Source organism: Engystomops pustulosus, chromosome 2, assembly GCF_040894005.1.
Source record: "Engystomops pustulosus chromosome 2, aEngPut4.maternal, whole genome shotgun sequence".
NCBI classification, from domain to species: domain Eukaryota; kingdom Metazoa; phylum Chordata; class Amphibia; order Anura; family Leptodactylidae; genus Engystomops; species Engystomops pustulosus.
Genome location: NC_092412.1, coordinates 246,498,963 through 246,513,843, shown reverse-complemented (window position 1 = coordinate 246,513,843; position 14,881 = coordinate 246,498,963). Strand labels below are relative to the sequence as shown.

The window sequence follows — 14,881 nt, the reverse complement described above, 5'->3', positions numbered from 1 at the left end:
AAAACTTTTATTTCACTTAAGTAGTGTCCTTATTGACAACCCATATGACCTCTGGAACCCCCTCAGTTTATACCCACACTCCTAGTGCTCCTTAACTGAGATTCTGTTCCACTCATTTTCTATGGGAGTGTCAGGAATTGCCAAATGCAGCTACGACCTAAGAAGTGAACCCGATCTTGTGGCAATGTGAAATACTATGGAGCTCTAACCCAAATAGATTGTGATCTGCATTACACATCAAATGACAAAGTGTAACGTAAAATCACCTCTTCAAATCCACGGTGGTGACGCTGAATATGACGCCTTTCAGCCAGAGGATCATGAATAAGCGTTGAGAAAACGGGCAATTACCGATACTCTCGCCATCACTGCCGGCCTGGAAACAAACAGAGTACAATATAGATATAGGTAAACGGGGAGATTTCACATAAAAGAAGGAATTCTAGAAAAAGACATTTCATGCCCTACCTGAGGGGGTGGTAGTTTAACGGGGTAAAAGCTGTTGACAGGTTCCCTTTCAGCTGTGATGGTGCATATTTTACTCTAAATGTGTTAGCCTTACACTAACTCTATCCTTATGGGTCCAAATTACAAACCTCTAGACAGGTTCGGCTCCAGGTTTCAGGAGGCCCCTGAGCGACAGGGCCCCAGTGGGCCCCTTTGTAGTGAACTCATGTGGCGTCATTTAAAATTCAGAAACTAAAACAATCTCCTGTTCCATAAAATGTTCCCTAGTTTATCATCCCTAACAGTCCCCTTATGGTTGTTTTATATAAAGCCCCCCACACCCCATGGATTCTTTATGTACAGCCTTATGTGGACCCCCGCTAGAAGCTTTGGGCCCCGGCAGATGCCCTGTGCTGGCGTCGGCCCTGCCTCTAGACACTATGTGTCCTCCGTACGGTGCATTTGCGCGATGCTATGTCATGCCATAATATTGTACGTGATACGATACGCGTCCTGATATGTTATGGGCCGATATATGCACCATATTATGAATCTGTCCCACACACATCAGTATTAGGCCATATAACCTGAATCTCTCCATCTTCCTGCCCGGCACAGCTGCCGTCACAGGACTGTACTGCACTGACACACTGTAACAGCAGCTCCTGATATGAAATCCCCACTATTCATTTAATGTGACAAGTTTACGCTCCTGGAGCGGATCCACGACAAACACAGGATCAGCCCGAGCGGCAGGAACAAGTGACCTCGCTGGGGAGACATTCATCAGCCGCGTACAGGACAATTTACAGCTCCTGGGAACCGCACGTTTCCCTCATTTGTGTCCCATTGTCCTGGCAACAGTAAATTTCACCAACACACCCAAGGCAAGGATTCTCGGTAATTTTCCACACGGTCTGATACTTGGTTACTATACAGGGGACAATCTTTTTTATAACAGGTAGATGGAGAGTTATTAGAAATCAGATAAATCGGGGAGATAAACTATCCAAAACACAAATGGTTTCTGTAGTCCATAGCAACCAACCACAGCGCAGCTTGCATTTTGAAATCTAGTCGTGAACAATGAAACCTGCACTCTGATTGGTTGCTGTGGGCAATGGAGTTCAGGGCACTTTATAGTGAATATAGGGTGTATATATATTTATCTGGTATCTATCACATCCATTTGTATTCTATATTGCTAGTTATCTCTCTGTTTTATAAAAAAAAATTATATGTTGTGACATATTAACAGTAGCAGATTATAATACAGGCAGTTTGGGCGGCTGCCTTGGGCCCAAGGCTTCTAGGGGGCCCATGACCACCTGAACCACTCACAGAGTATGATACTGTCTTAGGCTACATTCACAACTGCCGTTGCCCGCTATACCGTAGCACGGTGGGCACACAGCAGTGCCGGGGAGAGGAGGGTGCCGCTCACCCCCCCCCTCTCCATAGGAATACAAATTGCCATCTATGTGGGACGTATATCGGCCGTATATACGTCAGACGTATATACGCCCCCCATACGGCAGTGTGAATGTAGCCTTAGAGATTATAGACAGTTGGACCTCCAGCCATGAAATCCTCATGCCTACGTATACAAGGGTCCTTCTAGGACCTTTGAAGGTCCTTCAAAACTAAAAGTGGACAGAAGGGACCCCCTTGATTCTAGTATCATATGAAGGAAGTCATTATACTTGTAATGGCCACAGGTTTCATACAGGGCTCTTGGCCATCTTAATCTGTCCCTTCTTATTTATAGGCGGTTATGCTTTTGGTCCCGTTTGAAGTAGATAAAACTCCATCTCCCCCATAAATAATAAAACTTAATAAATCTATATATAAATAGCGCTATCAAATACCACAACGCCATAGAGATCAGTAGTAATGAGGGTCCTGTACAGAAGAGCTTCCAATCTATGAGGGATCTATAAGGAGACTAGCATTATTACACATCGTAGTTAGGGGGCGCTATTACAAGTTGCACCTATGTCCTTTAGGACTTGCATGAGATGATTAGAGGTTGGTCTTTATGTGTGTGTTTTACCCCGCTGTAGTGATATCAGATAATAACCAGATTTTAGTAATAAAAGGATTCTGTATATAGATTATTTTTAGTTTTTATATAAATCCGGTCTTTACTTTTCTTCGGATTCCTCTGGAAATGAAAATGAGCCACGGACGGATAATGGAGCGGATCCTTATACAGTATATACAGTATACACACGCATGGGATCACTATTACCTATTAGTGTTCTGCCCTCTAGTGGTCACAACTAATATTACAGGACAAGACATCTCACGCTTCCAATATCATTTCCAAATGAATATAAAATACAGGCAGTCCCCGGGTTACGTACAAGATAGGGTCCGGAGGTTTGTTCTTAAGTTGAATTTGTATGTAAGTCGAAACTGTATATTTTATCATTGTAGATCCAGACAAAAAAAAATTTGGCCCCAGTGACAATTGGAGTTTAAACATTTTTTGCTGTAATTGGACCAAGGATTATCAATAAAGCTTCATTACAGACATCTTACAGCTGATTATTGCAGCCTGGGACTATGGTAAAGCATTCAGAAAGCTTCACCAGAGGTCAGAGGGGTCTGTCTGTAACTATGGGTTGTCTGTAAGTTGGGTGTCCTTAAGTAGGGGACCGCCTGTATATGAAAAGCAACAATGTAGAAGTTCATGAAGAGATCTGTCACACGGATAGACTACATACAGCCTGGTTATTAACACTGATGTGTCTTACACCCTTCTTAAAGGGATTGTCACAACTTTCAGGTGGAAAGAGCATCAGAAGCTCCTCGCTGACATATATTTCAGCTTTCAATTATGCGCAGAATCTACTCAAAAAAGATTTCACACTTGTCACTTAGACCTACATCTAACTAAAATCACCCAGACCTACAGACATGAAATTGTAAACTTAAAGAGTACATAATGTTTAGTCTCCAGCCGGTGGTTGGAAACTGGCTGCTATAATGTAGAGGGGAATCTGCTCCATAACTCTCTCTTCTCTCTCATTCAGAAGCATCAGTAGGATCATATAGGACATTATAGAGAAGTAATGACCTGTAATAATGTCAATAAAGCACTTTTGGCAAGATAGAAACTTACTGTTAGCTCCAGCAGCCGGTGGTGTTTCTTCTCAATCATTCATATGAATTATATCACAAAATTTCTTATAGTAACTTGTACTGATAATTTTGTTGAAAAGTTACTGCCCTTCAGGGGCAGATTGAGCTTCCATATGCCCTGGGCTGTATGAATATTGTAGCCCCTATGGACATGTGTCCCTTCTGCTGCTTTCAATCTGCAGTTTCAGGACATTTGGAGGACCTTCAAAGGTCCTGAAATGGCTCTTGTGTACATTTGTATTGAGAGTAGGAACAGATATGTGAGGATTTCATGGGTTAAGATTAGAGATGAGCGAGTATACTCGTCCGAGCTTGATGCTCGTTCGAGTATTAAGGTACTCGAAACGGCTCGTTGCTCGGACGAGTATTTCCCCTGCTCGAGATCGAGCATTTAATTAAAAAAACACAGTGAAGAACAATGAAGAATAGAATAAAAACAGTGAACACAGTGACCACAGGATCATTTAAGTGAAAAACACAGTGAAAAACACAGTGAAGAATAGATTACAGATGTTCGGCACATCTGCTTACTTGTCGGAAGATACGAGCGAAACGGTGCGAACAAAATAGTATGTGAAGAACAATATATATGTGTGAAGAACACATTGCAGAACACGGTGAGCAGGACAGAGACAACGAGGAGCAGCACAGAGACACCGGGGAGCAGCACAGAGACACCGGGGAGCAGCACGGAGACATGGGGCAGCGGCAGCACGAAGACATGGGGCAGCGGCAGCACGGAGACATCAGGCAGCGGCACGGAGCGGCACGGAGACATCGGGGCACGGAGACATCGGGGAGCGGCGGGGAGCCGCACGGAGACATCGTTGCACGGAGACATCGGGGAGCGGCACGGAGCGGCACGGAGACAGCGGGGCACGGAGACAGCGGGGCACGGAGACATCGGGGCACGGAGACAGCGGGGCACGGAGACAGCGGGGCACGGAGACAGCGGGGCACGGAGACAGCGGGGCACGGAGACAGCGGGGCACGGAGACAGCGTATCTCCCGACAAGTAAGCAGATGTGCCGAACATCTGCAATCTATTCTTCACTGTGTTTTTCACTTAAATGATCCTATTCTTCACTGTTCTTCACATCTGCTAACTTGTCAGGAGATAATATACGCGCGGAACAGTGAAGAATAGATTGCAGATGTTTGCATACATCTGCTAACTTATCAGAAGACATTCTTTTTCAATTAATTAACACATTTTATTCCCGAACCATGGTAACTTTGAAAAATGCTCGAGTCTCCCATTGACTTCAATGGGGCTCGTTTTTCGAGACGAGCACTCGAGCATCTGGAAAAGTTCGTCTCGAATAATGAGCACTCGAGCATTTTAGTGCTCGCTCATCTCTAGTTAAGATCCTTCTCAGTATAAAAATTGATAGGTGGTTTGGATGGCCATGGGCCCCCTAGAAGGCTCGGGCCCCAGGCTAAACCGCCTATATTATAATCCGCTACTGCTGCCCATTTTAAAAAGCAGATTATTCAGAGTGTCAGCATGTCCCTTTCCTGTCCCCCAAGTGTCAGGGTGTCCCTGTCCTGTACCCTCAAATATCAGTGTGTCCCTGTCCTGTCCTATCCCCCCAAGTGTCAGCGTGTCCCTGTCCTATCCCCCCAAGTGTCAGCATGTCCCTGTCCTATCCCCCAAGTGTCGGTGTGTTCCTATACATTCAAATGTCAATGTATTACTGTTCTGTACCCCAACTGTCAGCATGTCAGTGTCCTGTAATGCAATTGTCAGCATGTCCCTGTCCTGTCCCCCAGGTGTCAGTGTGTCACTGTCCTGTCCCCCAAGTATCAGTGTGTCCCTGTCCTGTACCCCAAGTGTCAGCGTGTCCCTGTCCTGTCCCCCAAGTGTCAGCGTGTCTCTGTCCTGTCCCCCAAGTCTCAGCGTGCCGCTGTCCTGTCCCCCCAAGTGTCAGCGTGTCCCTGTCCTGTCCCCCCAAGTGTCATTGTGTCCCTGTCCTGTCCCCCATGTGTCAGCGTGTTCATGTCCTGTCCCCCCAAGTGTCAGCATGTCCCTGTCCTGTCCCCCCAAGTGTCAGCGTGTCCCTGTCCTGTCCCCCATGTGTCAGCGTGTCCCTGTCCTGTCCCCCCAAGTATCAGCGTGTTCATGTCCTGTCCCCCCAAGTATCAGTGTGTCCCTGTCCTGTCCCCCAAGTGTCAGCGTGTCCCTGTCCTGTACCCCCAAGTATCAGCGTGTTCATGTCCTGTCCCCCAAGTATCAGTGTGTCCCTGTCCTGTACCCCAAGTGTCAGCGTGTCCCTGTCCTGTCCCCCAAGTGTCAGCGTGTCTCTGTCCTGTCCCCCAAGTCTCAGCGTGCCGCTGTCCTGTCCCCCCAAGTGTCAGCGTGTCCCTGTCCTGTCCCCCCAAGTGTCATTGTGTCCCTGTCCTGTCCCCCATGTGTCAGCGTGTTCATGTCCTGTCCCCCCAAGTGTCATTGTGTCCCTGTCCTGTCCCCCAAGTGTCAGTGTGTCCCTGTCCTGTCCCCCCAAGTGTCAGCATGTCCCTGTCCTGTCCCCCCAAGTGTCAGCGTGTCCCTGTCCTGTCCCCCATGTGTCAGCGTGTTCATGTCCTGTCCCCCCAAGTATCAGCGTGTCCCTCTCCTGTACCCCAAGTGTCATTGTGTCCCTGTCCTGTACCCCAAGTATCAGCGTGTCCCTGTCCTGTATCCCGAGTGTCAGCGTGTCCCTGTATTGTTCCCCAAGTGTCAGTGTGTAACTGCCCTGTACCTCAAGTGTCAGCGTGTCCCTGTCCTGTCCCCCAAGTGTCATCTCCCTGTGTGGTCCCCCAAGACACACTGCCCTGTCCTGTGCACTATGTGCCCTGTATATCACTAACCAGTATGTCATTTTCCAGTATACCCCAGGTTTCTAAATGCAAGCCATGGCAATGACACACTGATCTATGGGGTACAATGACATCAAACACGGACACTTTTGATGGAGACCTTCACCAACTTCCAGCCCTAAAAAGACTCCAGTAAAATTTGTCAAACTGGTCAATTTAGTCAATAACACAAGATCTGTATCTGATGCTTTATGGGTTAATCGCCCTGCACCCTATACGGCAGAGATTAGCCCCCAGCAGCGACGTGATTAGTGTCACAAGTGGAAATACTCTCATATGAATTCTGTTACTCCTTTATGTCATGTTCAGTCTTAAGTCCTCAAAAAATATTCACAGCTATTCCTAATCTTCACTTAATAACCTGGTGGGAATGCGGCCAAACATTCACTATAGATACAAAACCCCTATATCCTCTGTAATGTCTTAAGAGGAATTATGGGGATATAAAGGGGCTTTGTTCCGGAGCCTGCAACATAGGGAAACAGATTACAGAGCGGCAGGGTCATAATCACATTGTTTTCACATAGAATATATCATTTTCATTTAGTTGCAGACTGCAGACTACTGTCTGTGGAGCCGCGGCACGTAAAGCCCTCACCCAGAGATTAGTAACCGGCGCTATACCGCTGTGACATAACATGAGATCACAACGGTGATAAGCCCAGACATTGCTTGATACAAGGATATAAAAGGGTCTATCCCCCAGCACACCACGTACAGCTTATACACACATAATCTACATAAAATGCTGGGAAACAATGTAAATATTTTATACATCCCAACTTTTTGGTCATAGAAAAAGGAACAAAAAGTTCCTTCCCTTTTTTCTAAACCATGCCCATTGCCCGCCATCCTCCTCCAGTAGCCTCCTGCCCTCCATTATCCTTTACCTATAGCCTCCTGTCCTCCATCCTCCTCTTCCTGTGGCATCCTGTCCTCCATCCCGCTCTTCCTGTGGCCTCCTGGCCTCATCCTCCTCTACCTGTGGCCTCTTGTCCTCCATCCTCCTCTTCCTGTGGCATCCTGTCCTCCATCCCGCTCTTCCTGTGGCCCCCTGTCCTCCATCCTCCTCTTCCTTTGGCCCCCTATCCTCTATCCCCATCTTCCTGTGGCCTCTTGTCCTCCATCCTCCTCTTCCTGTGGCATCCTGTCCTCCATCCTCCTCTTCCTGTGGCATCCTGTCCTCCATCCTCCTCTTCCTGTGGCATCCTGTCCTCCATCCTCCTCTTCCTGTGGCATCCTGTCCTCCATCCTCCTCTTCCTGTGGCATCCTGTCCTCCATCCTCCTCTTCCTGTGGCATCCTGTCCTCCATCCTCCTCTTCCTGTGGCCTCCTGTTCTCCATCCTGCTGTTTTTGTGCCCTCTATCCTCTTCTTCCTGTGGCCTCCTGTCCTCCATCCTCCTCTTCCTGTGGCCCCCTGTCCTCCATCCTGCGCTTCCTGTAGCCTCCCTTCCTCCATCCTTCTCTTATTGTGGCTCCTCTCCCCTGTCTCTGTGTGTTAAACAAAAAAAAACCTGTTACTTACCTTCTCTTGTTCCTCTGCAGCAGTCATACTTCCTCTTTTCCTGAGGTCTGACTGTGACTCAGAAGAGGGGCAGGGCCAGCTGAGGGGGGGAGCTACCTCCTCACATGTCTCCTTCAGACATGTGAGGAGGTAGCAGGGAGCTGATCCTGCCTCCTCCTTTTCCTGATGCTTTGGCTGCTCTGAAGCTGTAATGTATAGGAATAGGGGGAGGTGGGACAAACTGGGATAGAGAAGTGCAGCCCGGGACATTCTCCCAAGATGCCAGGGACAGTGGCTGAAAACTGGGACTATCCCGTCGAATCTGGGGCAGTTGGGAGCAATTACATTTCTTCTCCTATACTGATCCTGACTTTTATATGGTATTATAGTCCAGTACTGCACATGACATTACTTATCCTGTACTGATCCTGAGTTACATCCTGCATTATACTGCACTCACTATATGGTCACTATATGAGAGGAGATGGAGGAGGACAGGAAGCCACAATATGAGGGGAGATGGTGGAGGACAAAAGGCCACTATATAAGGGGAAATGGTGCAGGACAGGAGGGCACTATATGAGGGGAGATGGAGGAGGACAGGGGTCTCTATATGAGGGGAGATGGAGGACGACAGGGGGCCACACTATGAGGGGAAATGGAGGATGACAGGGGGCCACACTACAAGGGGAGATGGAGGCGGACAGGAGGACACTATATGAGGGGAGATGGAGGAGGACAGGAGGACACTATATGAGGGGAGATGGAGGAGGACAGGAGGTCACTATATAAGGGGAGATGGTGCAGGACAGGAGGGCACTATATGAGGGGAGATGGAGGAGGACAGGGGGGCACTATATGAGGGGAGATGGAGGAGGACAGGGGGCCACTATATGAGGGGAGATGGAGGACGACAGGGGGCCACACTATGAAGGGAGATGGAGGAGGACAGGAGGACACTATATGAGGGGAGATGGAGGAGGACAGGAGGTCACTATATGAGGGGAAATGGAGGATGACAGGAGGTCAGTATATGAGGGGAGATGGAGGAGGGCAGGAGGCCACTATATGAGGGGAGATGGTGCAGGACAGGAGGGCATTATATAAGGGGAGATGGAGTAGAACGGGAGGCCACTATATGAGGGGAGATGGAGGAGGACAGGAGGCCATTATATGAGGGTAGATGGAGGAGGACAGGAGGCCACTATATGGAGGGACATGGAGGAGGATGGGAGGCTACTATATGAGGAGAGATGCAGGAGGACAGGGGGCCACAGGAGTTGCATTAGGGAGTATTATATGGGTCCTTGGAGGGGGGTTGTTGTTCTTCTCCCTATGCTTGGGCTCGCCTAGCCACACATGGCAGCGCTCACCCCTCCCGTCTCCAGCACAATGTATTATGCGGCCGGCATGCATGGCCTGACAAGTACACGCTCCTGTGAAAGTAGCCTAATATTATACTATGTTTGGGGGTGGGACAAAGGGCGGGGTAAGGGGCTTGGTTTCTGAAAAAAGGGATGTGCAACATCCCCCACCGGGGCCTAACCTTTCAGGGGAGGCCTGGAGACAGCCGGGACCCGCGGTACCTGAGTGGCTGGCGGTTGCGGCCTAAGCACGCTTGTGTCACGGTGCTTGGTACGGGGGAAACGGAGGGCTGTCCTACAGCCTGGCAGGTCTCCAGCAGGGTGGTGTTGGCAAGAAAAGATGAGGGAGAGGCTGCTATAGCGGATCTCCCTGGGGCAACCCCTTAATGTCCCGAGTGTGAGTCTCTGGGTGATGGACAGGGTGCCGGTGATGAAGGCAGCCGTATTAGCAGGGACCAGACGGAGACAGAAGTTGAAGAAAACAACTTACAGTTCTTTATTTGAACCGGCAGGAACCGCAGCAACGTGCCTTTAACAGGTAGATGGAGTGCTGAGATGTGAGTTGGAGGGAGCCTCAGGAGATAGTTCACCAGCCTGGATGTAGAGGGCAGGCTGGGAGGCAGCTGTGTCCTGGTAGGAAGCTTCAGCTTGTCCTGTAGGGCTTCAGGTATCACCTTTAAAGGTAAGATGATACCCCTTTTCCTCACTACACTAACTCTAGTCTTATTCTCCACTTCAGGCAGGGGCTAGGCTCTTCCTGCACTGGTCCGGTGTGCTAGAGACTTTGAGCTGCTGCTCAGCTAACTACTCTCTGCATGCGTCCTGCAGACCCAGAGGGTCTGACTAGGACCGGTCTCTTCTCCCTTCTGGGAGAGACTGCTCTCCTCTCTCTCCTGAGAGAGACTTCTCTCGGAGTGTTCTCTAGAACATTCCTGGCCAGAGGTTTTATTACCTCCCTTTGGTCAGGTGGTGGCTGCTCCTCCAATTACCTCTCAGTTCACAAAGACAGGATGTAACACATATCATTGGATACTGGACTTTTACATCATATACAGATTTAACTTTTGCCTTGCCAGGCAGGATTAACCACTGCAATGTCCCCTGTATGATGTGGTGACATGTTATGGGGCTTATTCGCAAGCACTACCTCGCCATTGCATCGGCGAGGGTGTTGCATACCCCGGGGGCAATTGAAAGAGCCGCCCTCGGCTCGACTACAGATGTATTGGGGCACAGAGGGGGCTAAGGGCACCTCTGGGAAGTGCAGGCTATGTGAGGTGTAGGGACAAACCGCCCATGGTCCTGGAGACAGGCACCTGGGTTGGTGTCGGACTAAGACACATATATGTAGATGCGAAGTAAGACAGTTGGTCGCTAACGCCATTAAACCGAACTGTACAGTGGGAAAGGTGTGGTGTCATGTCCTGTAATCCACTCCTTGCACCAAGGCCTGTATATTTGTTATGTAAACACTTCTTCCCTGGCGACAATTATATAATGTGTATATCTGCATTGCATTAGCATATGCGACACGAGTACCTCCTGACTGACAACCTTACCCCTGTATGAGTGGCATCCAGGTGCTATCTATGTAACACCCCCGGTCCCCTAAGGACCCGCAGTTTACGGACTACCCCCATGTGCAAACCTCGGTTTGAGGGATCAGGTAGCGGTCAGTGTTTTACATAAAAGACGGTCCGACACAGCCACACTACAACCTGAAAAGCCTATGAAAGGGTTAATGCAGACTACTGGCATATAGACAGGGTGCTAGCGTATTGTAAATTCACATTGGCTTAGGAGCCCAATGGGTACACATCTTAAAACGTTACAAACGTTACAGAAGTAGACTACTCAGGGTAGCACGGTAGTAAATGTCTCTTTTCCTGCAAAGAAAAGGCATGGAAGTGCAAACATAATGTCCGTACCTAGAAGGAAGGCATTAAGTGCAAAATGATAATAAATTATATGGCAACTTTTCCTGGTAGTATCTGGCAAAAGTCTCTCAGAAGGTCTCTAGTAACAAAGTCCATCTTCTGGGTACAGCCCTTGATGTGGGGAAAAGTGCACTGAGAAGCAAAGGGTCTCCTCTATGTGTAGAGGGACAGAGTCCTTTGGAGGAATCTCTGCTGTGGCAGAGGAAGGGTGCTATCATAGCACATGATAGTGGAAAATCTCTTGACTGAGATAAATAAGGGTGAGAGTCTCAGGACAGTTTCTGGCTCTGTAGGGATAATGGAAATAAATATACAATATGTACACAGTACCTGAAGAAGGCTTTCAGCCCTTCAAGGTTAATCTTCTTGCTGCTCAAGAGCAATGGCTGCAGGCATGAGAGCAGGAACTGCAGCATGGACATCATCAGCCTGGATGAAGAAAGCAGTGTTGAGATCTGTCACCTGAAGACATCTGGTGGTAGACACTGGAACTGCTGACATGGAACACCCAGAAGCTGGAGCTGGAACAGTAGGAAGGTCATCTGCGGCGGCAGGCATCTCAGCAAAGGAAGGAAGCAGGCACTTCTCTGGCTGACCTTCTGTAGCTGGGGGCGCTGTGGAGCGCATGATGATGACCGCAGGAGCTGTAACTTCTTCACTGCTGACAGCTGAAGGATTGTTGTTCCTGGACTGACCTGCAGCTCTTGGGGGCGCTGTTGCGCTGGCGGTGGTAACCTCTGTAGCTGGCAGGGCGTTCTCACCGGACAGCCTGGGTCCCTTAGCAGGTGGTCCTGGATACTCCGCAGGACGATCAGCAGCATTAGATAAGGGGTCAGGCCCCTTTAAGAGAGTCCCTATTGTAGCCGGGCCTCCTATGGGGAGATGTTGACCCTCTGCAGGGAGGCCGGACTGTACCCCAGCCGGGGCTACGGGAGATATAGTGACAGTCACTGTGATATAGGCCCTGGGGGCCATGGTACTCACATCCGCGGTGGTCCTCAGGAGGTCAGTCATCGGAGGAGGCAGCCGCTGTGGAGAATCCGCCATTGAAGACTGCGTACGGGAGACAGCAGTAAGCGGTGCAGCAGAGGAAGGTGCCCGAGGTTCGTGGGCAAGCCATGCGACACTTGGTTCTTCATCTCGGAGGCTGTGCGGCATGTTGGCAGGACAGGAGACAGCACGTGGAGAAATCCAAGAGGGCCGATTAACCTCTCTGATGCTGGATGGCGGCTGCTCTGACTCTGAGGTACCTCGTGGGCTTTCACTGGCGTTGCAGCGCGCGAGAGTTTCGCGCCAGAGGGCGGAGCTTGAGACTTTCCCGCCAGGAGTTGTGGCGGGCTGAATTTTCTGCTGCGCCACAGCGCGCTGAGGCAGGATTCGCGCCATACGTGCAGGGGGCGGAGCTTAGCGATGTATCTGGGTTTCCCGCCAGTGAAGGTTTTGGCGGGCTGGAATTACTTGCTGCGCCACAGTTTCTGAGGTAAAATCTTCAGGCGCGGCAGCGCCGGATGTAGCAGAGCTGGTACAGTTCTTGCAGGGATTAACCTCTTGAGTGCTGGAGCAGCGCTCGACAGCACGTGGCAGCATTAACACAGTTCAATCCAGAAACACACAATCACTTGGGCCTAAACCCGAATGGCAGCAGGGTTAGGCAGCACAGTCTTTTTAATAAAGGAAAGTCTTTAATGCCGTGATAAGGCACAGAAGTATCAATCCTGTTCGTGACGCCACTTGCAACATCCCCCACCGGGGCCTAACCTTTCAGGGGAGGCCTGGAGACAGCCGGGACCCGCGGTACCTGAGTGGCTGGCGGTTGCGGCCTAAGCACGCTTGTGTCACGGTGCTTGGTACGGGGGAACCGGAGGGCTGTCCTACAGCCTGGCAGGTCTCCAGCAGGGTGGTGTTGGCAAGAAAAGATGAGGGAGAGGCTGCTATAGCGGATCTCCCTGGGGCAACCCCTTAATGTCCCGAGTGTGAGTCTCTGGGTGATGGACAGGGTGCCGGTGATGAAGGCAGCCGTATTAGCAGGGACCAGACGGAGACAGAAGTTGAAGAAAACAACTTACAGTTCTTTATTTGAACCGGCAGGAACCGCAGCAACGTGCCTTTAACAGGTAGATGGAGTGCTGAGATGTGAGTTGGAGGGAGCCTCAGGAGATAGTTCACCAGCCTGGATGTAGAGGGCAGGCTGGGAGGCAGCTGTGTCCTGGTAGGAAGCTTCAGCTTGTCCTGTAGGGCTTCAGGTATCACCTTTAAAGGTAAGATGATACCCCTTTTCCTCACTACACTAACTCTAGTCTTATTCTCCACTTCAGGCAGGGGCTAGGCTCTTCCTGCACTGGTCCGGTGTGCTAGAGACTTTGAGCTGCTGCTCAGCTAACTACTCTCTGCATGCGTCCTGCAGACCCAGAGGGTCTGACTAGGACCGGTCTCTTCTCCCTTCTGGGAGAGACTGCTCTCCTCTCTCTCTCCTGAGAGAGACTTCTCTCGGAGTGTTCTCTAGAACATTCCTGGCCAGAGGTTTTATTACCTCCCTTTGGTCAGGTGGTGGCTGCTCCTCCAATTACCTCTCAGTTCACAAAGACAGGATGTAACACATATCATTGGATACTGGACTTTTACATCATATACAGATTTAACTTTTGCCTTGCCAGGCAGGATTAACCACTGCAATGTCCCCTGTATGATGTGGTGACATGTTATGGGGCTTATTCGCAGATGGGCTTTTTGTCTGTCTCTTTGTGCTGTCTGGAAAGTTGTTTACACTTTAGAATCTTGCTGCCACAAAACATTCATTTGACTCATTGTAAGTCTATGGGAGAATGCTTTGTCATTATTTTTGTGCTGAAATGTATCCACTCCTCCCCTGGTAGAAGGTATATAAGGAGAACAGTCCCAGTCCTTAGTATCTTGCAGGTAACAGAGCTTGGAGGAGAAGACTAAGACTCCCAGTCTACCTGAGCAACCTGAAGAATAAGCTGAGACAGGATTACTCTGCCATAGACCAGGGGCTCCTAGTCTGTGACCAGGGTACCAGCCTTCGGAGAAAGAAAGGGACAGCTAGCCCAGGCTTTTTCTCTGCATTAACCCATTTTCTGCCAGGGAGGAGATTGGAAAAATCAGCACTGTCATTTGCTTGTATTGCTTTTGCAACACCCCTGCCAATACATAGGCAGGCTGGTAGTTGCATGAACCCTCTAGTAAGTTTCTAGCAAAGAGAAATTATGTAATATGAGTTGTAGCCTCTGCCTGTAAAGGCAATAGTTAAAGAGGTGTAAGGGTACATTCACACGCGGTATGCCCACCGTGCGGGCATACCAACGTGTGCTGGAGGTGAGGAGGAGGTGACCCCTCCTCCCTCCATAGAGAATAGCGGCACACGGCCGCACACACGCCGAAAGATAGTGCATGCTCTATCTTTTTGCGGTGTGTGGCACCGTATCCCCGCCGTGCCGCTATTGCCGTCTATGGGGACGTACATGCGGCCGCAAATTTGCGCCCGCATGTACGTCCCCGCAGACGGCCGTTTGAATAAGTCCTAAGATGTTATCCAATTATGTGGCTGGCTGTATTGTAAGCTGGAGTGTGATTGGAGAGGTGCTACCACCTGACCAGGGGGAGT

At 49.7% G+C, this 14,881-nt stretch overlaps 1 protein-coding gene across 3 annotated transcripts in view; it reads right to left on the bottom strand.

Annotated features, from left to right (window-relative positions):
- The window catches only part of CLIC6 (chloride intracellular channel 6), a 29,255-nt gene that overhangs the window by 6,011 nt on the left and 8,363 nt on the right, over positions 1-14,881 (bottom strand). Inside the window, exons 1-2 of one of the 3 annotated variants that reach the window (XM_072138718.1) lie at positions 1,330-1,501; positions 267-376 (exon numbers count right to left, since the gene is read on the bottom strand). In XM_072138718.1, the coding sequence (XP_071994819.1) occupies positions 267-322 (56 nt within the window). In that variant the 5' untranslated portion in view covers positions 323-376; positions 1,330-1,501. Of the gene's footprint in view, positions 1-266; positions 377-468; positions 748-1,329; positions 1,502-14,881 lie in introns of those variants that run through there. The other 2 variants (XM_072138717.1, XM_072138716.1) reach the window with 2 other exon arrangements.